This window comes from Lagopus leucura, unplaced genomic scaffold, assembly GCF_019238085.1.
Source record: "Lagopus leucura isolate 7727_CA_CO unplaced genomic scaffold, USGS_WTPT01 Super-Scaffold_100040, whole genome shotgun sequence".
Taxonomy (NCBI): Eukaryota; Metazoa; Chordata; class Aves; order Galliformes; family Phasianidae; genus Lagopus; species Lagopus leucura.
In genome coordinates this window covers 4481258-4505228 of record NW_024962289.1, presented here as the reverse complement: position 1 = coordinate 4505228, position 23971 = coordinate 4481258, and the positions used below count along the sequence as shown (strand labels likewise).

Here is a 23971-nt window from a genome sequence, read left to right as displayed (position 1 = left end):
ACACCCACATGCCACCACCTTCTCACTGCCACCTCTATACCCAACTATCTGCCTGCTGTGTGTCACAGATATCAAGGAGATTCTGGGATGAAGAAACAGCAAGTATGTCATGTATTTCTTGCACTCTCTAGCACACAAATGACTCTGTGCTGTTCAGTGTACGCAAACTATGGAGAAACAACAAAAATGCGGTTATTAAGATTTACCCCAGCCTTTAATGACATTAGCATGGGATCCTTCAAGAGAGATTCTGACTTATCATGAGTCACAGAGCACAGCTAATCTTGCCAATACCCGGGGGGCTAGCAGAGCCTCATAGGTATGTGAAAGGCTCATAGGCCTGTGAAAGACCACTGCCAAAGCAAGGATGCACCATGAAGCTCTGCATCCCCTGGCTGGTTCCTCACTTCCTGCTGTCACTCTGGGGTATGCAGCTACCAAGGCTGCACAAGGAGCAGGGGCAGCAGAGAAAAATGTCCCTAAGAGACTTATGTAAAAGAGATTTCACTGCTTCAACCACATTATGCTAGCTTTTTTTTTCATTGTCCTCCATGCTTCTAAAATCCAAAGAAGGCGGCAGCATTACTGATCTATTGGCACTCCTATGGCTGCGGCAATGCAAACGGCAAAGGGCAGTTGTGCATTGGGGATCTTGGCAGGCCTGACTTGACCTTAACAAATAGGCAGAGAAATCTCGTCGAATGGGAATCTTGTCTTTCATCAGGCAATAGTGAGGAGTGGCAGCTGTGGGAATCAGTCATGCACCAAAGAATGCCCCACAAATTGACTGCCCCAGAAATGCTGAAAGGCACGAGAATTTATGGGCGCAGTGACCCACGAAGTTTACTTTTACTGAAGAATCATTTGAAAAATATGTTTAGAGATCCCACTGTTGGTTCCACAATAAAGCCAGCTTACAAACAAAGCAGAAATGAGCCTCAAAAACAATACTGGTTCATTTGCAAAGAATGCAGGGACACACAGTGCAGCCCATCCTGCTTGCTTCAGAAAGGTGGCAGTGTTGCTTTGTAGTTGCTGGAGGAATTGTTACAGATTTTTTTTTCAAATGAACAGCAACGCAACATAATATACCAACAAAATCTAAGGAATGACTTAATCTAATGAAATGTAAGATCAGAGTGATATGGAAACCACACCAAAGCCCTGGACCCAAGTTTTGTATAATTGAGCCAAACTAGGACACTCGTGTTTGCACACACACTCTTAGGTTTTCAACCAACTGCCAACTTTGCATTTGCTGAGAAAACAAAGTTTAAGTTGACCACCCAGCTATCTAAGAGATCCTGATAACACCACTCATGTCTACCATCAGTGTCATAAATCTCCAATCTCATTATCTGCAGCGCACAAGGAGGCACGCAGACACACACACACACACACACATGCGGCACGGCTGACATGCCAGACCATCTGCCAACGTGACGCCCCGTCCTGCCCCACAGCATCGCGTGGGGCACATGCAGCTGGTTTGTCCCAACATCCCCACTGATAACTTCACAGTGAGGACTTTGCCCCTGTGACTGAAGCAAGCTCCGTCAATATTACAGTATGTTATATTCGTTAACAAACATTATGAGACACCCGCTCGGAAGCATAGCATACTTACTATAAATATAGCCAGCGAATAAAGGCATGAATATCCAGCAGAGGGTCTGATTTAGAAGGGACCGTCCCATAGTTCACCTTCACTCACCTTCACTCGTGCTGAGCGTCCTCTGAGCAGCCCCTTAGCGGAGCTCCCCCTGCCCTATGCGACTGAGACATGTTTTACTCGCAAACCCTCCGAGAGTGGCGATCAATTGTGTGGCTCTGGTTTTATTTCTCTGATGATGTCACTTTAAATACTTTTCATGTTCCATTTGTTATTTTTACTTCTAAAAATGACGCATTTCTTCAAATTCATTTTTCTCCAATTAGTCACAACTTTAATGGAACAAAGTCAGCTGCCTGCATGTCAGAGTGAGTGCCGGGCCCGTCCCCACCGCCGCTACCACCACAGCCCCCGAGCACCTGGGACGGACAGACAGCGCTCCGTATGCTGCTTTTCACAGATGCCCTTCTGGCTTCCTGCCCAAATCCTATAATGTAGGGTCAGGGCAGGGGACCCGGCAAGTGCAATTTTGCCAAAACTAACCACAGGCATAAATTGAAGACAATGAAAAACCAGAAGAAGAAGAAAAAAAAAGAAGAAGAAAGAAGCAGAGAGAAGGGAAGATGAATTTCTCCACTTGCAGAATAGCCTCTGTAAGAGCAAAGCTGTGACAGCTCTATGACCCCCTGAATATTTTGCTCGCATGCTGCTTCCAAACATTTAATGCAAAACAGTCTGTGGCTGCGGCTTGCCAGAGAGAGAAGTTTTAAGAGAAATCTGGAGGTTTCCCCTACCTGATCTGAACTTGCTCCGAATCAGCAAGGAGTGCTCAGACCCCAGGAGTGTCATGGTGTCTTGGGGACCGGATCCAGACGCCCCTCACTTAAACCATTAACTTCCTCCAAAGAGAAAAGCTGGCCACGGCTAGTGCTCAGGATTCATCCAGCTCTCCCGGACCCTCTGGGTGCTTTTACAGCTGGCTGGTAAGAAGCAGCAAGTGGCTTTGAAAGATTTGGTCCCATCCAGTACTGACCCTCCACAGAAACCAACTGCTCCCCCTGTGCTGTGTTGAACTAATTAACTTTTCGCTAGCGGGAGCCTCCTCCCGCGCAGAGTTTACTACCAGCAGCTGGGTGTCCTGGCTGATGTCATCGTCTAGCGGGGAGCAGCGACTATCGGAAAGGGTCTTAGCAAAGACAGAAGTTTGATATCTGATACTAATTACTACCGGCCGGTACGCAGCCAATCAGGGCTCTCCCTGTCTCAGAGACTTTCGGAGCTGCTTGGAAATATCAACAGAGTGAAGGCTTAACTCTTTGCAGTGTGGTGCGGGACGGGCCCCGCACCTCTATGCGCTGTGTGGGCTGTGGGTTCCCTCTGAGCCCAAGGAAGGGTTGGCAGCTGGGCATGGCTTCACGAGTGGCAGTGCCCTCTCCATCAGAGAGAAGAAGGAGCATCGGAGGTGCCGCTGTGCTCTGCTGTCTCTCATCCAGCTCCTGCAGGTGGGCTGCGTACCTTCAGCTGCACAAACCTCCTGGTTTAGCTGCACAAACCTCCCGGGGACCCAGGGACTGCTTGGAGAAGCTGAAAGCATTTCAGCTGCATTTCCCTCCTGCAATGCAGGCATGGCGAGAGCTGCACTGCTCTGTGCCCACCTTTGTCAGCACGTGGCTGTGCCCATAGTATTGCCTTCTTGAGATGTTTGCATACTTCTTGAGATGTTTGCAGGTGCATAGGACAAATTCTCTTGTTCTCCTACTTGTGGCACTCAGAATAATGCCAAAGAAAAGAGGCAGGGTTTGAATCATGATCCAGGTTTCCCATGCTACAGATGAGCAGCGTGACCCTGAGGAGGCTGGGCTCAGCCACCAGCTGGACATAGCTGCAGGGCAGGAAGCATCTCCACCTACCAAACATTCTCTCACAGAACAAAACCTTTCAGAAGACATGCTGAGTAAAGTGGTGCAGATCCTTTGAGGTTTCCCTTCCCAAGCCCACGTCTGGTTCACTTCAGGTAAATGTAAGAGAGGGAACTGACAGCACATTTTCCCTAGAAACAGAAGTCTTAAAAGCTGAGGACACATGGGACTCACCTGGGCAGGAACCTATCCTTGTAGAGCATAAAATCCCACCTGAAAACTTCTTCAGATGTGATGGGTGTTTATCTTTTTCTTTCTTTCTCCTTCTCTTTTTTCTCCTTTCCTTTCTCCCTTCCTTCCATGGCTACTGTTCTACAGTTTCTGTTAGTCCAGTTATGCATTTTGGTTTGGTGATACAAATTTCAAGGCTTGCAGACCCCTAGGCTCATGTTGCCAAAGACCCTTGGTACCTCGTAGCCCCAGCAGCCCTGCTTGCATTCACACAGCACTGATGACTGTGTAGTGCTAGGTTTCCTGGCCATCATGTATTCCATGTTCTGAGCTGATTCCCAAAACGAGCTGGACCTGTGGCTTCCTTGCCATAGTACCTCTGATATTTCTTAATGTCTGAGAGGATTAAAATCACTGAAACAAATTCATGTCCAAGCACAGATCTGAAACAGAGCTCTGGAAACAGAGCCCTGCTGTACTGTCCAGCAATCTGGCCAGGAGTTTATTCCTTACTAATCTTGCCTAATGCTTGTTTCACTACTTGAAATGTCCTGTCTGATGGAGATTTCCTGATGAATAGTGCTTCATCCTGAAGCAAATGACACCATTTAACAGAACCACACCACGAACAGCCCAAGGACAAGACAGGGCTTGTCAACACCCATAGCCTCAGGCTACAGTTTCTTGCAGTGGAAATTCACTGCAAATTCCTGTAGGATTTACTCTCCCTGCCATTGAAAGCCCCACTCAGGTACCCACACTCCTTCTGGTGCCTGCAGGTTCCTTGTGATTCTCCATCCTTCATTGGCTGGACTCGCCCAGTGATTAAAGTACTTCTGTTTTCTAGCATGGACACATAAAATTGGGTAGAGAGATGATACCATAACTTTTCAGAGCAGTCTGGAGATGCATATGAAGTAGTGGATAAAACAGAACCAATCTGAATATTCAGTTTTTGACTTACAGGAAACTTTTCACCTGGTCTCTTGTGTGAGTGTGGTGAAAACTCAGAATTGTTCCAAGGCAGAGAGCAAGGTATTATAATGAGTGACAGTCTGGAACGCTCAAGAAAAGCAAGTAGAAAAGTTGAGCAATGATCAACTGGGAAAAAGGATGAACAGTATGTTCATTAATGTTTCAGCTAGTAAACTGTTCAGTCAAATCCCAGAAGGCTCAAGAGATTTGGGTGTTACCTGACCCAACTGGGGAGCATGAGAGAGAGAAAGTAAATTCTTTACTTTCAGATCTGAAGGGAGGGTAAAACCTCCAAGCTTCCCAAGTACGGAAGCCTGAGAGATGGAGTCATGCAAAAAGCACAGGTTCCTTGAGCCTGGGTCACTCTGAATGTGTGCAGTGGTAAGCGTATAAGGTGGTATCCGTACCATCTGGGATAAAGCTTTTTAGTTAGATATACAGAGATTGTTCAACTGGATTAATTCTCACAATTGCTCATTAGAAATATGAAAGCCAGCCCTGAAGGCTAGTAGCTGTGCTTGATTGCTGCTGCTGCGGCTTTTTTCCCTCCTCTGGGGCATTTCAAGCTCATCAAGGAAAAGACTGTCACAGCTTACATTGGTTCTTTTTTTTTCCCCCCTTTTTGAAAACTACATATATATCAGCTAAAGCCTGCTGGCCTATCACAGTCCTTTCCTTAAATTCCCAGATCCCCAGATTCTTTGTGGGGGCACTCTGCTGAATGACACTAAAAACAGAAAGGACAAAAGCACAAAGACTGAAGTATCTAATGAAGGTGCTTCATCTGGTGCATATGATTTCACCTGGAAAGTCACAATCTGGTTAAACCATAGTTTCTTCCAGATAACCTTGGTGCCTGGTGCTGCTCTCCGTACAGATGCCCGACCAGGAGGTGTTGGAGCCACCTGGTGGAGTCCCCTCTGTGCTCTCCTGAGAAGGGCATTGAAGTACTCACTTTGGTAGCCATTGGACATGGGGACGACATTTCTCAAGTCTGAAGTGACCCTCTTTCCTGATCTGGAACTGCCAGTGCAGGCCTCAGGAGTGTGGGGATGCACAGAGGTTGATCCTTTTTCCCACTGTATGAATTATTTGCATTTATTGACATTGAATTTCATCTGGTGTTATCTTTCACGTGTTCAGCATGAAGAGAGTCTTCTGCAAGTCTTTGGAGGAAGATTTACTTCTGACTGCTTTGGTCATTTTTGAATCATCAGCCCTCTTCAATGGTGCTTCTGCTGAGCAGTCCCCTCCAAACACACATTCTTTTGTCACTCCACAGTCACCACACTCTAGTGTTAAAAAATGACCATTTACTCCCATATCTTAGAAGTCATTCAAACCTGGAAGACTGTTCCACTTCCTACAAACAGATTTGGAGCTGGGGGTGTCTGAGCAGAGATCTCATTGGCTAACTCATGACAAATTTCTTCTGAAGTCCCTTCTGATGCTACTTCAACAGCTCCTTAGACACAGTGCTAGGAAAGTTGGTCCTCAGCATACTGGTATCCCTGAAGATGTTGCCCCTGCTCCCTGTCCTTCCTCATTTCTTCTGGTGATGCTTGCAATGGCTGTTCCTCTCTCCCTGGAATGCTTAAATAGTCTGCCATTTGTTTATCCCAAATGAGAGCAGAGCTCTGCCCTTGCCCAGCAAGATAAACAAGACAGGTAAGATGCACACATGTTAGGGATAAGCAAGGCACTTCATGCGCTCCATCAGACATGGCTCTGAACTACCTGTGGCCCACAGCCACCTGTCCATCTGGCATCCTCTTAGAGAATTAGCTGAAGCCCAATGTGCTCTCCTCCCATCCTTGCCCAACCACCCCACCCCTGGGGAGCAGCGCAGTAAAACCTGTCTCCAAACCTCACAAAGTCTCTGGTCACTGTCCACATTTCTCAGAATATGGTGCAACCTCCAGGAGAGGACCTGTCTCCACAGCTGACTCAGCTGCTGAATTCATAGTCCAGAGATGGTGTTCCCCTGCACTGGTCATTATGGGAGAGTCAGCCTGTCTGCATGTATCCCTGACAACCTCAAGAAACAGAGGTAAGCTGTCCCCAGTAAATCTCAGACCGGAGACAAGGAGGGTGTACAGAAACTGAGATCAGACACAGATACTGAGCCATTTGCCCGGAGGTTATCTGCTTTTGATAGCATAGGAACAGAGCATATACCGTTCCACACGTGTTCATGTGTTTGCAGAGCTCATGCTGCCCAATCCCCTGCGTGTGTGAGCCCATTTGCCACCAGGCACTGTGCTGCCCCATGGCACTGCTCGGCTCTGAGCACAGCCGGCACGGCCACTGCTGCCACTTCACTCTGGCAGATGAAACAAGCCTGTAGGTACGCAAATACTAAGTCCAGCATTGCTCCCCATTCTCCTGTTTCCAGCACTTCCATAGGCACCTTTGCTATAATGAAGTCTTACTGACTTCAGTGAGTGAAGGAGTGAAGGAACCTTAAATACCAGCATAAATTACTCACGGTAGGGAATTCCTTTGAACTGAGAAGTCACACCCCAGAGCCACAAGGATATCAGCTCTGTGTTGCCCACCAGATACCAGGAAGCAGTCCCTTCTAATCTCCCAGCACACCCTATTGTTTATGGTACTGATTTATTTTAAAGCAGATTGTTTGTTTCTATGTAGATTTGCATCTGTGGGAAAAAGACTGAAAGGAGCTGATGTTTCTGCATGATCCCCCAGGGGACTCAGAGGATCAGTGTGTGACACAGTGCCTGTGCCACGGGCAGCACGAGTCCAGCAGGTCTGAGAGCAGCAGAGCAGCAGCTACAGCAGTGATATCTCCTAGATCCCAGCCTGGGCTGTGCTGCCAGATGAGTTTGGGCTCTGCCTCCTGCCATTTCACCTTTGTGCAAGGGATCCATTCTGCCTGGTGCACTGGACAGGAGAGCCAGCCAGCCAGCCAGCCCTGTACCCAAGAAGCAGCTTGCAGCCTGCACCGCCTGCACCTGCCATTTTGCTTGTGTAACCCAGCTACTGTGGGTGTTGATGCCACTTGGTGGTGGTGTCAGCAGCTCCTGAATTCAGCAAGCCAGACTCACCACAGGGCATAGAGTTAGATGTAATGCCAAGTAAAAAGGTCCTGCAGACATTTTACAACTGTCCATGCAGGTGATTCTTCCCCAAAGCTGGTGCCCTGCCATGTCTGTGCACACCATTCTCTCCAGGAGCATGAGTGTGGTTTGTCTTTCACTTCTCTCTAATGCCCTACAGCTCCATGGGGAGACTGAGGGGCAGGTCTTCCTGTTAATAGGTCCCAGTGATGGAAACCCTGACCAATGCAGCCAACTGAAGTTAGGGCAGATTGGAACATCCTCCTCTGAGACTGCCCCAGCAGAGTTCCAGCTGTGCTTCTAGGCATGACCTTCTGGAACCTGCAAACAAATGACTGTCTACTGCACGCCTGAGAGTAACAGAAGAAGTTCTATGGGTCTCATATGGCAGTAGGATACTCCTGTCCATGATCTGGGACAGGCAGTGCTTTTCTGAGTGTGAGCCAGCAAAGCCGCAGTGTCTCTGTCACTGTGAAGCAGAGGTGGCCTCTAGGGAAAGACTCAGAATGTTCCTAGCTTGGTCTTAGCTGAGGGCTTGGCCCAGAGCTTAGGATTTTTTCAGTTGGGAGCTGTGAGCATGGATGGTCCCACGCAGCCCACTCCTTCCCTTCTGCCTATCTTAAATTGGCTGATCTGCCACTGCCAGTCATTGTGGCTGGTCCTTCACCTCTCTGTGTCCTCAGTGAGCCCGAGGGCAGGAATTCAGAGTGGAGATGTCATGAGCTCTTCCCAGTTCTGACAGCTTGAATTCAAGCTGTGAACTATTTATCACAATGCTACAAACATCCAAGCAAGGTCTCTTAATTTATGAAGGTCCAGTAGATGTTATGCAATTGACAACACGAACACAAAAATACTTCTGCACTTTACTAACGCTACTATGAAGCTGTCTGATGTTTTCATCATAATATTTACTTCTCTGCAAATGCTCTAAATTCTCCAATCCCAATTCAAAACAGAAAGATCAGAGAATGAAAATAGGGACATGACATAGCTGTTTAAAGATTATGTAAAATGTTTTCTACTAGCGTAAATATTTGATTGTAAAACTCTGCCTGTTGTGCTTACAGAGCAGGGTGTGCAGGGAGTGGTTCCGTCCCACATCTCAGGGCCACGGTGGGACAGAGGTGGTGGGGAGCAAAAGGCCCAAAGCCCAGTTTGCCCAGGAAGGTGACCAGACAGGTGGCACTGGGACGGGAACATGCTGTTGTGAGCTGTGAACATGCTGTCAGGTTGAGCAGTGCATTGCTGGAGCTCAAGATGCAGGCAGGTGCTTAATGCGCCTGCCCCGAGCTCTGGTGACTTGCTGGCTAAGTGGAAATGGGAAGGGAGCAAAGCAATGGCAAAGGCAGTGTCAGCTCTGGAGCTCCCAGCTGACTGCCTCTGCTGACCTCCAAGTGCTGAGATGCTGCAGAATGATGCTGGGCAGCACATGGGTGTCTGCAGGGGCTGCACAAGCCCTGTTAGCCCGCGGGAGCATCTCTGTGGCCAGGCATAGCAGAAACCATCTGACTTTAGACCTAAAGGTGTCTGAGCATTCACGTCCAGCAGAGTGGCCTGGTGCTGTTCCCTCTGCAGGGGGACTCTGAGCAAATCACAGTCTCTTTTTTGTTTCCTTATCTCTAAACAATGGATAATGAGGCTAACCCCTCCACAAAGCACTTGGAAAACTCCCACCAGAAGGGTAAGATAAAGGCTGTATTGTTGTAAGTCCCGCAGCAGCTCTAAATCTTGAGGTTTCACTACAAAGCAGCCTGCCCAGCCCTACCTCTGCTGCATCGAGGGAGGGCAGTGACGGTGAATTGAGCATTTCCATCTACATCCCCTCCTCCTGCCCGCCAAGCTCTGCAGTCCAGCCCTAAGTGAGAAGTGTGCTTTGAGGCAGGGACTGTGTCAGGCTCTGCCCAGCGGTGCAAAGCTGGTCGGGGTGAGCAGAGCTAAAGCCCCTGATATACATCGGATGGGTTGGGAGCATTATGTATTTCTGGAATGCCTTCTGGTCTTTATTAAAATGAAACCACAGCCAGCCCAAGAGAGCTCATCGCCCAGGCACGGGGCCAAGTATAAGTTACTTCTACAAATATTTATTTAACCATATCAATGACAAACTCTTTTGTATAAATGTTTTTATTTAATCATAATTTACCAATTATTTTAAATCAATTGTTTGCCTGGTTTCTAAACACTAATCAAGAGGCTTGCATTAGCATTACTCAGGCGGATTAGATGCATTATTTCTCTGAAGCTTGTGCCATTGCTTGTCTGCCTTGGCCAAGGAAGAGGGTGCAGATGGATCCCAAATTTCACTTTGATTGTCAGATTCCTGGAGGACCCCACTGGCAGCACTGCCAGCTGTCCCCACCCAGGTGACCTCTGGGCTCAGAGGCATTCCTCAGCCACAGGGGCTCATGGATGCTGATCCCACCTGAGCTGCTCAGGATGAGATTCCCTTTGGCTTCCCTGGGTCCCTGCTCTCGCAGAGCTGCCAGCCCTGTCACAGATGCTGCCAGCTCCCTGTTCTGCTGCTGCTCACCCCTCATGCCCAAGCCTGGACTTGTCACAGTGTAGAAATTCCTCAGTGCCCCTTCAGCCCAGGGTCTCTGGCAAGAATTTATGAGCGTGCATGAGGCTGCTCAGGGCAGAACAGGAGCCCATGGATGCACGTGTTTGCCCTTGGTGTCCAGCCCCACTCCCAGCCCTCTGGGCTCCCTCACCATTGCAAGAACCAAGTCCCAGAAGGCCCTGTCTTCTTTTACCCCAGCTCTCTCACACAAGTCCTGTTCACCTCTCTGTGCCCAGGTGATGCTCAAAAACAGAGGCTTCTGCAGGGCCCTGCCTCCTCCAGAGCACTTTGAGATGTGTCAGGGTACAGTGTACAGAGCCGCTGGGCGCCGGGTGCTGCTGTGCTCCATGCAGAGCACTGTGTCCCTTGCAGCAGCCAGACCAGCACTGCTGAGCAGCCTGTGGTGAGAGCAGGGCGCTGCGAGCTGCTCCTGTTGTTTATTTACAGGATTTCAGGCTGCTACTGTCTTGCACCTTGGCTCGCCTGCTGCAAGCACAGGCTCTGCAGGGAGCTCTGTGCTCAAGCAAGCGGCTGCTCAGTGTCTGCTGCTGGGACAGGGCTGGCCTCAGTGGAGCTTCCCACCTCCCCCCCAAAAACTCCTCCCCATCTGATCCTCCCCCTGGAAAACACCTCAGGGTCTCTTTGACATGAGATTTCAAAAAAATTTCTTCCAAGATAATCAAACCCCCAAAAACACAAAGTCAAACTGGGCAGGTTTGAGGTAATCCTCAGATTTACCTACTGCTTTAAAGATTATGAAAACAGAAAGCAATGCTAGGTAGATCCTTTGAAGACTTAAGTATGGTGCTTTTTTTCCTCTGGGTGATGAGGAATAGACTCACTGCTAGAGACGCAGCAGCACGGCACTTCAAAACACTTAGCTGCATGGCCTTGCAGCCATACCTCTGCAGTAAGAAAGCAGGAAAATGATGGTAACAGGGAGCTTCCTACTGTTGACACATAAACAAAGGGAAAGTTATTTGGACAGGGCTCTGAAATACTGTGTAAACACAGACCTAATGTAATAACGCAGATGCAGAGCAAACCCTTGGAAAGAAAATAATTATTCACATGATGCTAAAAAGCATTTTCATGCCTCTTTTGAGGGAAAATGAACCAAGAGGAGGTCCGTGTTCTTGGTTTTTACAATATCCTATTTTCTACAAATCTGCTTTTAGAAATGAATGTTTTCACTTCTTCCTTGAAAGTTCTGTAGGCGGTTTTGGAGCCTCCCATCTCCAAGTAGGAAGGAAGAGGCTCTGTGAGAAGTCTACACCTGACCTGTGCCGTTCTGTCCTCAAGCTGGTGGAAGGGGGCTGCCCAGGGATGAGGAAGGGCTCTGGGCATCACTGTAAGAAGGGTCTGCTCTCCTCAAAGTACGAGGTCTGCTGTTTTGTGAGATCCATACTCATCCTTCCCAATGTGTCTGTCTCCAAATTAGGTCCAGAGTTCAGCTTCTCTTTTGTACAGGCAGGGACAAAAGCATGTGCCGGCAGAGGGCCATTCCCTTTGCTTATCTAGCACCTTGAGCTCAGACTGGGACAACGGGCCTTTGGAGGAAACATTGTCCTTCCATCAAGCAGAGAGGAAGCCTAGATGACAGCTAAGACTAGATCCTAACTTTCAGATAATGGATGCGAGTGAAGAATCCCATCAGAAGTGGCCGAGACTAATGGACAGAGGGGAAGGTTGGTCACCATACAGTGTGGGAAGAGGAGCGTAGAGAAAGTTATAAAGACCAAAGACTCCTGGTGAAACGAGGGCAGTACTGTGATATAGTGCATACCTGCTAAATGAGCAGGTATGAAGTTGTGGAAACTGATTTCAAGCAGTACTGGGTAGTGCTGTTAGAAAGCACGTAAAGGAAAAAGGTCAGGAAAACCTGGTAGTTTTATGTTATAACCAATGTAACAAGCAGCTGGGATGAACAGTGCAGCAAGCCCTGTCTTGCCTTCTCCTCACCTTTTCTTCAGCCCTCTTCTAAAATCCACTCCAGCTGGCCATGTAGATACATTAAAAGAGCTGTGGTGTTTATGAACAAAGCACGAAGCTTGTCAGTCTTAAGACTTAACAGAACTAAGATGTGGAGGTACTGCCAACTTGTGCTCCACTAGCTGGGACAGCCTGTCATCATCTTCCTATGGCCGTGTGAGGTATGCTGGTATGCTTCAGCCCGATCTTATCATGGCCAGAGGGAAGTGTTTAATGTTTACCATGCAGTTACAGCCTAAATTCTGTGAAGTTGACTGCTAATGGCAGAGTCCTTCTGTGGGCCCAACACTGTCATGGAATCATAGAATCACGGAACGGTTTGGGTCGGAAGGGGCCTTAAAGCCCATCCAGCCACCACCCTGCTGTGGGCTGGTGACCTCCCACCAGACCAGGCTGCCCAGGGCCCCATCCAGCCTTGGGCACCTCCATGCATGGGGCACCCACATCTCCCTGGGCAATCTGTTCCAGTGAGAACAAAATTGGCAGTCATTATACAGCAATGGGAAAGCTTAAGTGGATATAAACTTGGTGAATAGATATAAACTGCTGGAAATAAACTTGGTAATTGAAAACAAGCCAGTATGGCTTCAACCAAAGTGGCTAACTGCGTCTTGAATGTCTTTCTTCTCCTATGCACTCTCATGGGCCCAGCACACATTCATCAGCCTGGCAACTATTCCAGATGGCAGTGGGACAGTGAGGCTGTGATGAATTGTAACCTGACTTGAGCCAGTAGAAAATTCACCTGGAATGTCTTGTACTAAGTGCTGCCATTAAGCCTAATAAATCTAGATCTCCTGACAAAGATCTCAGGTGATGTCTTGAGGTCTTTATGTGAGGTAATAATAACTATGTGTGTTGAGGCTGTTCACATCCAAGGTATGACAAGTCTCTGTGCAGTGCAACCAGATAGGGTCAGAGAGCTCCTACAGGAAAACATCACAGATTGTAAGACAAGACATTTTCTCTTGACTAAACTCCCAAGAAAATAATGTGAAGGTCAACAAAGACAGTGAGGTCCTTGGTACACCATAACATCTACACCAATGCAGTGCTGATGGGAGCGGGATCACATGTGCAAAAGCGACAACTGTTTGAAGCCACACTTAGAAAATGAAACTGCCTGACAAGAGTCTGCAAGTAGGACAGGCTCGTGAAAGATGAAATGGAAGATGCCTCCATGGAATGTCATGTACTTATTCATATGGGTGGTAAGTAGATGGCCGGACTAGAAGTCCTTGCAGGTTTCTTCCAACAATGAAGATTCTGTGACTCTATGACTCAGGTCAGGGAATACGATAGAAAAGTGGATGTGCCATGGGACATTTATTATGACTTGTTCTGTCTGAGGAGCAACCTCACGTCATGCAGCCTCAGACCTCTGATCCTCAGCTGGTCATCCAGGCACATCTGGAAATGTGAAATGTACCAGGGAGCAAGGAAGGATCCCTGGGTTCTGTATTAATTTTAGGCTATTTATGTAAGTTACTTTTCTTATCTTCTCTAACTATTTATAGTTTGTTTGTATGTTTAAGACCTAGACGTATCCCACTATGTTTCAATAAATCTGAAATATCTTTGTTGACAAAAAGAAATATTGTCTGCTGTTAATGAAAATAAAGTAATGAGTTACTTCTATCATTAGTATTTTAGTAATTACTTTCAGGGCTTATGTCGACTCAAATATACTAAATCTTAGTTTTTGCTTCTTTTTTTTTTTCTTAAAACAAAAAATTTAAGAATTAGTTGCTTTAGTTTGAAGGGCATCCACTCTATGAAAACTAGCAATAAGACAGACAAAATAGATTTTCCTTCCAAAACATCTAATATTGTCACTAACACTCATCACCAGGCAAATCAATGCAAATGCAAAATGCCTCAAATGCCTGCCATCACCAGTACATGTGCTGGTGACAGCCTCATCTGAAGAATATGCAATGGGACAAACCCAATTCCTCTGGCTGGCGTTTCTTTGTCATTGCTGTCTAATATGCAGTTGCAAAAAAGTGTCAGTCTCTGAGTCCTGAGTGCTGGGTTTGTCTGGAGACAGCACTTTGTATTTGCTACCCAGAAAATGCATGCTGGGAACTTTCTTCTAGAAGGGAGAACAGTGATGGGGGATGGGAGCTGGCTGGCTGCTCAGAGCGCTCGTGCAGTTCCACCTGAGCGTCAGGGGTCACCAAGCAGGCAATGTGCCACCGAGCTGATGAGCAGCCCAGACCAACAGCTGATAATCTACAAGAAACACTGAGAGTGACATAAATGCCTCCTTCCTACTTTCTTTTAATAAAATCATTTCTAAACGCATCCATTTCCTACTAGGGAAGGGGAGAGAGCAGGCATCCAAAAGCCCATTGCCCTGCATAGCACAGAGTGCAGAACCAGCAGCAGGGGAAGCTCAGCCCCGCTCCCAGTGAACGTCGGCTCTGCCCCTTCAGCATCCCCTAAATGTTCTGAAAGCAGAAGGTAGCAGGTTAGTTAGACTTCCTTTACTCTGAACTTTCAATGTGAATGTCCGTTTGATAGCTAAATGAATAACAAAAGTGCATTACAGCAAAGCGGCCCGGCCCAGCAGCGGGAGCAGGACCGGTGCAGGAATATTTTTCTAAAGATCCCTTCTGGAATGTTATTTTGAACTCTTCGAAACGGCAAAGGTTTTTAGACATTGTGTGTTTTGTTAAGTGTCCTCTGGGAAAGCTGGGTTTAAAATTAGTCAAACTCTTTCACTTTTTTAAACCCTTCCCTAAAATAGTTGATATAAAATTTGGTGGGAATTCTGTTGAGAGCTTAAATTGGCTGAAACAGACGATCTAATGGAAATGACATTTGGGGAAAAAATGTGAAAAACCTGGGTTCCTTTCTGGCTTCCAATGACATAATCAGAGCACGGCAGGACCGCCTGCTGCTCCGAGAGCTGCCCTGACCCAGGCCCTGGTCACCAGTTTCCCTCGTATGGGAGGAGGAGGCAAACAGCTGGGAGAGAGCTAAAGGAGGGACATGGCTGCTCTGCTGTGGCACTGCCCGTCCTCTGCTGTGTGCTGTGGGCTGATATTTGTCACCCTTGGAGTGGATAATATGACAAGGAGGCCAGCATGTGCCCAAGCCTCCATCCGTCAGCATGCAGCACAGCTGTTTCTGTTCAGATGGGACTTGGGGTTGGTTTCACACTTGGGAAAAAAGAGGCAGATGGATGGTTTGAGCCTGAAAGGAAATATGGGAGATGTTTCCTTGTCCCACTCCGCACGGTGCTGTGTGAACGCGGCGTGGATGTGGTGGAGGGGTTTACACGGGGGAACCTGGCTCATCTTGCAGGCGGGCACATCGCCTCCGGTGACAAACATCTCTGGGATTGCTCACAGTCCCAAGGGGCCCAAGTGTGGGTGATACCAGCCCTGTGCCCTGCCCTAGGCCGGGATGGGGGAGCATCTCCTCTGACTGCTCTCCTCACCGCGGCTCCAGATGTGCTGGTTGGGGGCAGTGCTGTGAGCGGCACCCGCTCTGTGCCATGGGCTGTGCAGGGGAGCCGGGTATGTGCCGCTGTGTGCAGGCAGTCCTGCTGTGCTCTGTGGGATGTGAGGGAGGTTTGTGCTCCTCAGTCAGCTCCTCCTGTGAGCTATGGGTGTTCAAACTGGCCCCAGAAATATGCCTGGGGCCTTCCCTGGGCCGGTAGCTTATTTACTCAAGCCATTTTGTCACTCACAGAGATAAAGCCTCCTTCCCACACCTTAGGTTCCTCTCAGAGCAGCTGGGAGATAAAGGCAGAGAGAGGCTGGCTCCTGCCTGCCGAACCTCGGAGGGTTTCATGGAAAGGCCTCTGGGAAGCCAGCTCTGCTATCACCCTGACAGGTGTCAGCGGCGCTTTTAGCACCAGCCGCAGACAGAGCAGCCAAATGTGTCTCCAGAGTGCTTTGGCTCTTTAGGCATTGTTTGAAACACACAGAATGGGAAAGGATTTTGAGCTGAGATAGGAGGCTTTGTTCAAGAATGGTCTGACCTAAGGACCTCGCTATCGCCAGCCAGGCCTGGCATCCACCCCAGATGGGGCCCTGTGTGAGAGGGGCCTTGGTGATAACCGAGAGGGGCTGCTTCCCCATCACAGACCCTGGTTTAACGCCTGGTGTGCAGGGAATAAAAGCATCCTCAGCTTTCTGCTCCCTGCTCCCCGATGTGTGCCTAAGGCGGCAGCTCAGGAAAGTGGTGATTCCTTTGGAGAAGTAAAGCTCCACAGTGTGGATGAAATGATGCGCTTGTGTAGCTGAAATGACACCTGACCTGGGGTATCTATGTGCACATCTCTGGAAGCCACAGCCTCCAGAGAAACAGCCACTTCCACCACACAGCCACAGCCACAAAGGTCAGCCCTGCCCCGAAGCCTCCTGCAGGTGTGGGAACAGCACAGTTTGGGGGATGTGGGAAGAAATGGAGAGAGGAGCCAGTATATACACAGCTGGTTCTCCTGGTGGTGCAGACCATCAGGAAAGGAAGAACTTCGTAAGGGGAGATGGAGAAGGAGCCAAAAACATAACAAGCTGATTACAGGTGGTGTAGGGCCACCTGTCTCTGGGGGCGGTAGGTGCAAGTCAAGAAGTCAAAGAAACAAGTTTAGGAGTAGTGATTGGCACTGAGGCTCAGGGAGCCTGACCTTGTCACCCAGCAGCCCAGGGAAGTTCCGCTCCAGCAAGTCACTGCTTGGCCCACATCCCCCCAGACAGGGTTTACTTAGATGATAAATGCCTCTGGATAAGGGGTGTCCCTTGTCATGGGGCTGTACAGCTCTCATCTAATGCCTTGTGTTTTTGTCACTTCACTGTAGATGTTGTTTTTTTCAGGAATTTGCACCCTGTTGCCCAGCCAGTCAGATTGCTTGAAGCACCCTGAAGCTCTCCGCAGGGTTTTGCCTACTAGCCATGCCCAATCTACGGTCATGGTACACAGTCAGGCACAGGAGAGACACGTATTCTGGGCGGGCTGTACGTAGCCATGGTATGCATCCATTGTGGGGCCCATTCTAGTAGCACTAAAAATTGTCATTCCTCACAGTGCCCACTTTTTTATGCCAAGCTAAACTTTCCTGTCCTTCTCAAAGATATTTATAGATGGGAATCTTGACAAGAATGAATTTCTGTTTTGGAAGGAATAGTTTTACTTATTACTAGCTCTGATTTGTGTGTGTGTGTGTGCGCGTGCTCAAAGGTGCAAGTAAGTGACAAAAAAGTCACTTAAAGAATGTGATAAGTGAATCGCTGGGATATGGATCAGGAAAAGTGAGACAGTTTTTTAAACTGGATGATAAATACTTGACACAGTGAAACATGGTCTGCTTGTGAATGGTGCACGAGGCGAAGGAGCAGGGGCTGCTGCTGCAGGGGAAGCTGGCAGGGTCTCATCGCTGTGCTGCACTGCTGTGTGCTGTGAGCAGACACAGAAGCAAAACCTTGCTTCCACTCTGCAAGCTGCTCAGGCCTCACTGCAACAGTATATGCTCAATTTCTGCAATTCCAGTGTTTTCCAGAAAGGAATTTTTTTTTTTTTTTTTTTTTTTTTTTTTTTTTTTTTTTTTTTTTTTCTGGAGGAAAATTATGGACTGAGAGGATTATACAACACTGTCCTCAACTAGACTGAGGAGCAAGCACATTTGAGCTCCAGAGGGAGGACAGCCTGGCTGTGTGAACAAGCCATTGCAGCTTGGAAAGAGCAGTATTTCTGTGCAGACTTACAGGAGGGTTTTCACCATTACCATAGTAAGAAGAACAAACATTAGAGATGATGGGAAAGCCCGTATGTGTATACCTGGTGGCATCAAATTCTCACAGTACAAGATGGCAAGCATGTCCACCACCCCTCCCCTCCCTGGCTGCCCGCCTCATTCCCACCTCCGTGTCTTACATAGCCAACACTGTTCACTTTCCTTCTTTAAGATCCAGAAGACAGCTGCGTCCTTCTACATCTCAGTCCCTACAGTCTCCCATTCTATGCATGCTGTGGTTGGAATATTCTCTCAGCACTCTGCAGATGGAGGTTGTTCTCCAGAAGGTTTTTCCATAGTGTAGTTTTGCTACTTCCTGGTTAGCTGAACCAACTGCCTCATGGCTGTGGTTAGCACCGAGTACCTGAAACCGCTTATATTCATTCTTCCTACCTTACTTAACATTTGCCCCTGGCTTAACATATAATAATATATATATATATTATATAATAATATAATAATATATATATATATATATAATATATATATATATATTTACTTCATTGGTTATCTCACATCTTATGGAAAGGTCTTATGAGAACCATAAGGACCATGAGGACCATGATCCATGGCAGATGACGCTTCACATTCCTCAGAGGTGCAGTAGTGTTATCTCTAAGGTCTTTAGCACAGTAACAGATGTCTGAGAACAGCCAGCTCCTGCAAATGGAAACCTCTCCTGTTCTGGACAACAGCCTGACATAGATGTCACTGCTCCTTACAGACAATGTCAGATCTGACCTGGTACTTGCCCTGCAGTCATGTGCCGCTGTCATCTCCTGCTGTGCTTCTATTGCAGAGAAGGAAACTGACCTGCTTCCCATAAGGGGTGGTAAGTCTGCACTGCTATTGTGCTGCTTGCTTTTTCCCCAGTGAATACCAGCAAGTATGAAAGGAGAACCAACTGCTCTTGCAGATGCCAGCTTTTTTGGAAAATATCCCCAAGAAAAGGAGCAAAGTGGACTTTAACATCTACCCAAAAAGGACAGCAAATGGCACTCAGCACTGAGTGCCTACCTAAATTACACATTACCCACTCTGCACAGCATGTACCATTACCCGAAGCCTCACTGTCCCCCATGTCCATGAGCTTGTGGTGGTACGCAGTCAGGCTCCTGGGCGAAGGACCATCGGCTACAGGGCAGCACTCTGCAGATGGGGCTGTGCACACATGTATCTCATTACATTTGCATCACCTCTGTTCCAAACCACTGTAGGCAGACCATTAAAAACACAGCTCACCTATGTCCTCACTGCAGTAGGAATGGGCACAAAGAGAGCACAGCCCATCTAGCTGCTGCATGGCCATTTCCCAGCACGTGGCACTGCCACTGTGCTGCCTGGTGCCTAAGAAAGAGGTAAACACTCCTACCACACTCCTTACCCTTACAGTAGAACTGCATTTGTAGCACTTTGCGTATACAGTGCTTGTCACTGCATCCAGAAAGCAATGATAAGCACTGCACTCTGCTTTTAAAATGACACATTGGTGTCTGTCACTGTGAAGTGCTCAGGATCCTCAGGAGAAGACCTGAGTAGTATAGTAATATCCCCCACATCCCTGTTCCAGCCTACTGTGTGGCTTCTCTCTCTCTCCAGACAGTGCAGGATCCTCTCTCTGTAGGGATCTGATCCTTAAGACATGGCAAACAATTACCCTCCCTTCCTGCTGCTGCCACTGGCCTTCTGAGGGAACGCAACAAGCTGTGCCATGTGCACAAACAACAGGTGGGTCAGTTGCTTCTTGTTGTGGTCAGATATGTACAGTAAATGAGGTACCAGAGGTTCTGCTGGGAGGAGGGAGGGAATAACATTCATCCCCAACTACAGTACTGTGAAGATGGAGAAAGACTTTATGCAGTTCAAGAAAACAGGAAGGGATGTTCAGCTCAGATGAAAGTTGACAGTTACTGGGAAGTCTCTGTTGCATTCTCGTCCCGCCCTTTATGTCCAGGAATAGGGCTGGACATGTCAGACAACAGACACAGAAAGATGCAGTCGAAGCAGCCCTCGGGAAAACCAGCCCTGGAAGAGGAAGGTCAGGATGCCAGCTTCCCAAGCAAGCTAAAGTACTGCGGCAGCTCTGGAATGTGTTTCTTACTATAATCCTAATCATGACTTTTATTTGTCTATATTTTTGTAACTATTTCTAATATCACAAATATTTGCATTTCCCTGATTTTCTTAGATCCACGTCATGTTGTCAAACACCATCTGCTCATATCGCCAGTTCAGAGACGTTGTGCAGCAGAGGGAACCACAGAGTACCCACTCATCCCTTAGAGGACCAGTGCTAGGCAGGGGATGGGGAGTCCCACAGAGTGGGACCACCCCAAGCCCATCTGTACATCATGGTCTTACCCATGTAAACTGACAGCAGGAGATGCTGGGGCAAGGGACAGGTCCTGACTCTTTTCTTCCAGTTAGCTGAGCTCCAGGCTCTCATCTGGGGGCCTTCTGGCTTCCTCTCAGTGAGAAGCAATGGTGCACAAGACACCCCATCATATGGGGCCAGTGACACAGTTGCAGGAGGAGGTAACGTCACTTGTGGGACTGAACCACCCCTGTCCCCAGTAAACACCCAGTGCTTGCCTCCTGGCATTGCCCTGCTACAATCTCTTCAGTCTGTGGCCAAGCCAGGATGCTCAGCCTGCTCTGCTGAGAGGTCCACCCCATCAGCATGTCTTCAAAGTGCTTCAGACACCAGTCCTGAGATGGGGACTGTGTGAGTGCCTGCTGTGGCAGGGAGCTGGGGTCAGTGTGGCCAGCAGAGAGGAGAAGTGGCACTTAGGTATCCAAGGGGCTACTGGCCAAGCCAGCTTTCCCTAAGCTGATGAGAACCAAGCTCTTGACACAGAAGTACCCAGGCTACTTATTGGGAAACAGGCATCTGAAACCTTCCTTGCAGAAATATTATTGCCATTTCCATGGCAGCTGGGGAGGAAGCACCAAGCAGTTCATCCACAGACTGTGCTTATCTGCCCTGCTCACACACAACTTCTCAGAGATGATTTTTTGGCTCGATTCCATCTTGGGCTCAAAGTGCTTCTGAGTTAGGAGACATCCCCACCAGTAACAGCCGTGTGTAGTCAGGATTCCCATCCTCACCTAGAAAGCTCCTTGTAACAGGCTTCCTGCCTTATATATGCTGGTGGAGCAGCCCCTGGTTCTCCAGCCAGCAGAGTCAGACCCATCGCTGTGCTCCCTGGCTCCCTGCCCCTGTCTCAGTGAGGTTTCCCACTCGTTCCCAGGAACTCACATAGCTCTTCCTTGGAAACTGCAGTGCCTGAGCCCAGCTCAGAGCTTCCTCCTGGCATCGGATGGTGGGCAGCTCTGCACTGTGTCCACCACAGCAGTGCCTCAAACTCCCCATCCTACGTAAACATTTATTGCCCATCTGAGATAAAACAGCAGCATCTGGCTCCCAGCTTTCCCCACAGGGACTCAGGCAGCTGCAGCAGGTACCACCTCCAGTTTCCAGAGGGGAGAGACGGATCAGAACATTTTCAAATGGGGATGGCAGGGAGTGAGAAGAGCAGGGAACATGCTTTGTGGTGCAGGTTGATGCCCCATGTCTGCTCTGTCCTTCCACACCCTTGTTGCTCCCTACAGGTGCTAGGCAGAGTGGAAGGGACAACGGTACTAAGTTGCTTCTCAGCTGCGGATGATATTAGAACGAGAGTGTAGGGAGGCAGTTTGTCTCAGCTGCCTGCTCTGTGCTCCACCAAAGGTGGCTTGCAGGAGTGCTGGATGTGCATGCACAGACAGGGCACGCACCAGGCGTTGCTTATGGCTATCAGCCAGAGATGTGACTTGCCCAGACAGAGCCATGACCATGAGCGTGCTGCTGCATCTATGGTCTCTACATCACAACCTGCAGGAAAGAGGTGGAAAAGATGCCACAGGACCTGGACACTCTGTAATCAGTACAGATCCCAGCAAGGATCTTAAGTGACCCTTTCTGCAAGGTGTGCAGAAGACAACACGGAGCTCACAGACATTAAAGGCCAGGCTTTGCTGAGCACCTTGCCCACTATGCTCTCCAAGCCCAGCCCTTGGTGCAGTTGCTCAGTACCCCCCTGGGGCAGCAACACTGCAGCAACAGGAGCTTTGCCAACAAGTGTGCTCAGCGCAGCATGGCATCCAGCTCGTGGGATTTCTGGGCACGCTGGGGTTCCTGGTCAGCATGTGCATAGCAGCTCCATGCTGGGGCAAGTGTTTGCAAGGCAGAGGCATGAAGATTTCATCCCAAGTGAGTATTCATCTGATATTCCTTACCAGAATGTATTTTTGGGTCTCCTCTTTAAAAGCCATCCAGTTAGGGAACAGAAACAATAGCAGATGATTTAAACTATCAGTCACACAATGTGAATGCTAACAAATAGCCAAGTCAAATGATTTTTGTTTAAACTCCTTGCTTGTGAATAGGGGCATGCTGGTGGGGCCCTGGGGAGCAGGCTGAGCTCTGGCTGTGGGGTCTCTGCTCTCTGCCTTGCCAAGTGCCTGTGTGAGGAGACTTGCTGGGTCTCACCAGGAAAGGGGGGTTAAAAGCTGCTCAGTATGTGAGGAGCTGTCATTACCCTGCACTGATGTGTGACACACCCTTGTTTCCCTCAGCTCACAGCTCAGCGGGCTCCTGCATCTTCCCTGCCCTGGGTGCATGGCAGGAAAGATTTGCTCAGCTCCCCTGTGGGTTGTGCTTTGCCCTCCCAGCCCAACTGACCCCTCTTAATGTCCCTTTTCCCCTACCTGGAATCAGACCCAGGAGTTGCTGGGGCTGTGTCGCAGCACTGGTACCCAGCTGGGCTCCTACGGGATGAGCAGCTGCAGCAGTTGTATGTGGCAGACACACACTGTCTGCCCTAAAACAGACTGGTGCAGGACTGATTTGGTTGGTGATAAGTCCCAAGAGAACATTTGTTATTTCTCAAGCACAGAGAGCTGCAGTGTGAGTATTTAGCAAAATCTCTCCCTCTGCGTGCACACGCTGCAGGAGACCCCCCGTCCCAGCATCCAGAAACCTCCAGCCAGGAAAAACCAGGACTTCAGCATGCCATGGAGGATGACAAACGGATAGCTTTGGAGTGATTATAAACTTCCAGAAAAAGGGCTGATAACCAGAGCTTCTGCCTCAGCTGCCCTCAGCTCCTCTGTGCCCAGCTGTCCCCTGTGTGCAAGGCAGACTGTCCCTGCACAGGGCAGGTGGCCCAAACAGGAAGCCACCAAGCTGCAGCTTGTTGAACCTGACCCTGCAGACTTCCAGTGAAAGAGCTCAATTTCAAAGCAATGGGGTTGATCACCACTGTTTCTAGGGAAGGTGTTCCTCTGTCTCTCTCTCAACCTTCAGACTGTATTTCCTCATTTCTAGATTAAAATTCATAGTGATCTATTTATGCCCATTTGTTCTCTTGCCAGCAAAGATCTGTAGCTTAAACAGACAAGAAAAGCTCTTCCTAATTCCTGCTGTCTATCCCAGATGTATGCACAGAAAACAGTGGCCACGTCTTTCCTGAAGCAGACCAGGCAACCAGAGCTGCACGCACCTCTCCAGACATCGACTCCCATGGGCTTTCTGGGAGGAACCATCCTGGGGCACCATGGCACTGATTTTGTGTCTTCCATGTTGACATTACAGTTGTAGGCCATGCTTGTCCTTTGACAAACTGGTGCACTCCAGTCTTGCCTGTGACTTCCAGCTGACTGGAGCAGAAGCCCACTTCTCCAGGGCACCATGGTCAATGCTGGCACAGAGGCAGCAAATATATGTACTCCAAGAACAGTTAAAGCCTTCCAAATATCACTCTGCTTTTACCAAAAGTGTTATTTTTACAAATCTCTCTCCTGCTATGGATGAGACCAACAGCAGCAGCAGCAGCAACAGCAGCAGCAGCAGCAACAGCAGCAGCAGCAGCA

The 23971-nt window shown here is 48.6% G+C and overlaps 1 protein-coding gene across 11 annotated transcripts in view; it reads right to left on the bottom strand.

Moving 5' to 3' along the window:
• MYOCD (myocardin) overlaps positions 1-23971 on the bottom strand; it is a 220886-nt gene that overhangs the window by 32332 nt on the left and 164583 nt on the right. Inside the window, exon 1 of one of the 11 annotated variants that reach the window (XM_042883929.1) lies at positions 2407-2784. The exons of 5 other annotated variants lie outside the window; for them this stretch is intronic. In XM_042883929.1, the coding sequence (XP_042739863.1) occupies positions 2407-2461 (55 nt within the window). In that variant the 5' untranslated portion in view covers positions 2462-2784. Of the gene's footprint in view, positions 1-1627; positions 1849-2406; positions 2785-23971 lie in introns of those variants that run through there. 5 more of the 11 variants (XM_042883934.1, XM_042883932.1, XM_042883935.1 and 2 more) reach the window with 5 other exon arrangements.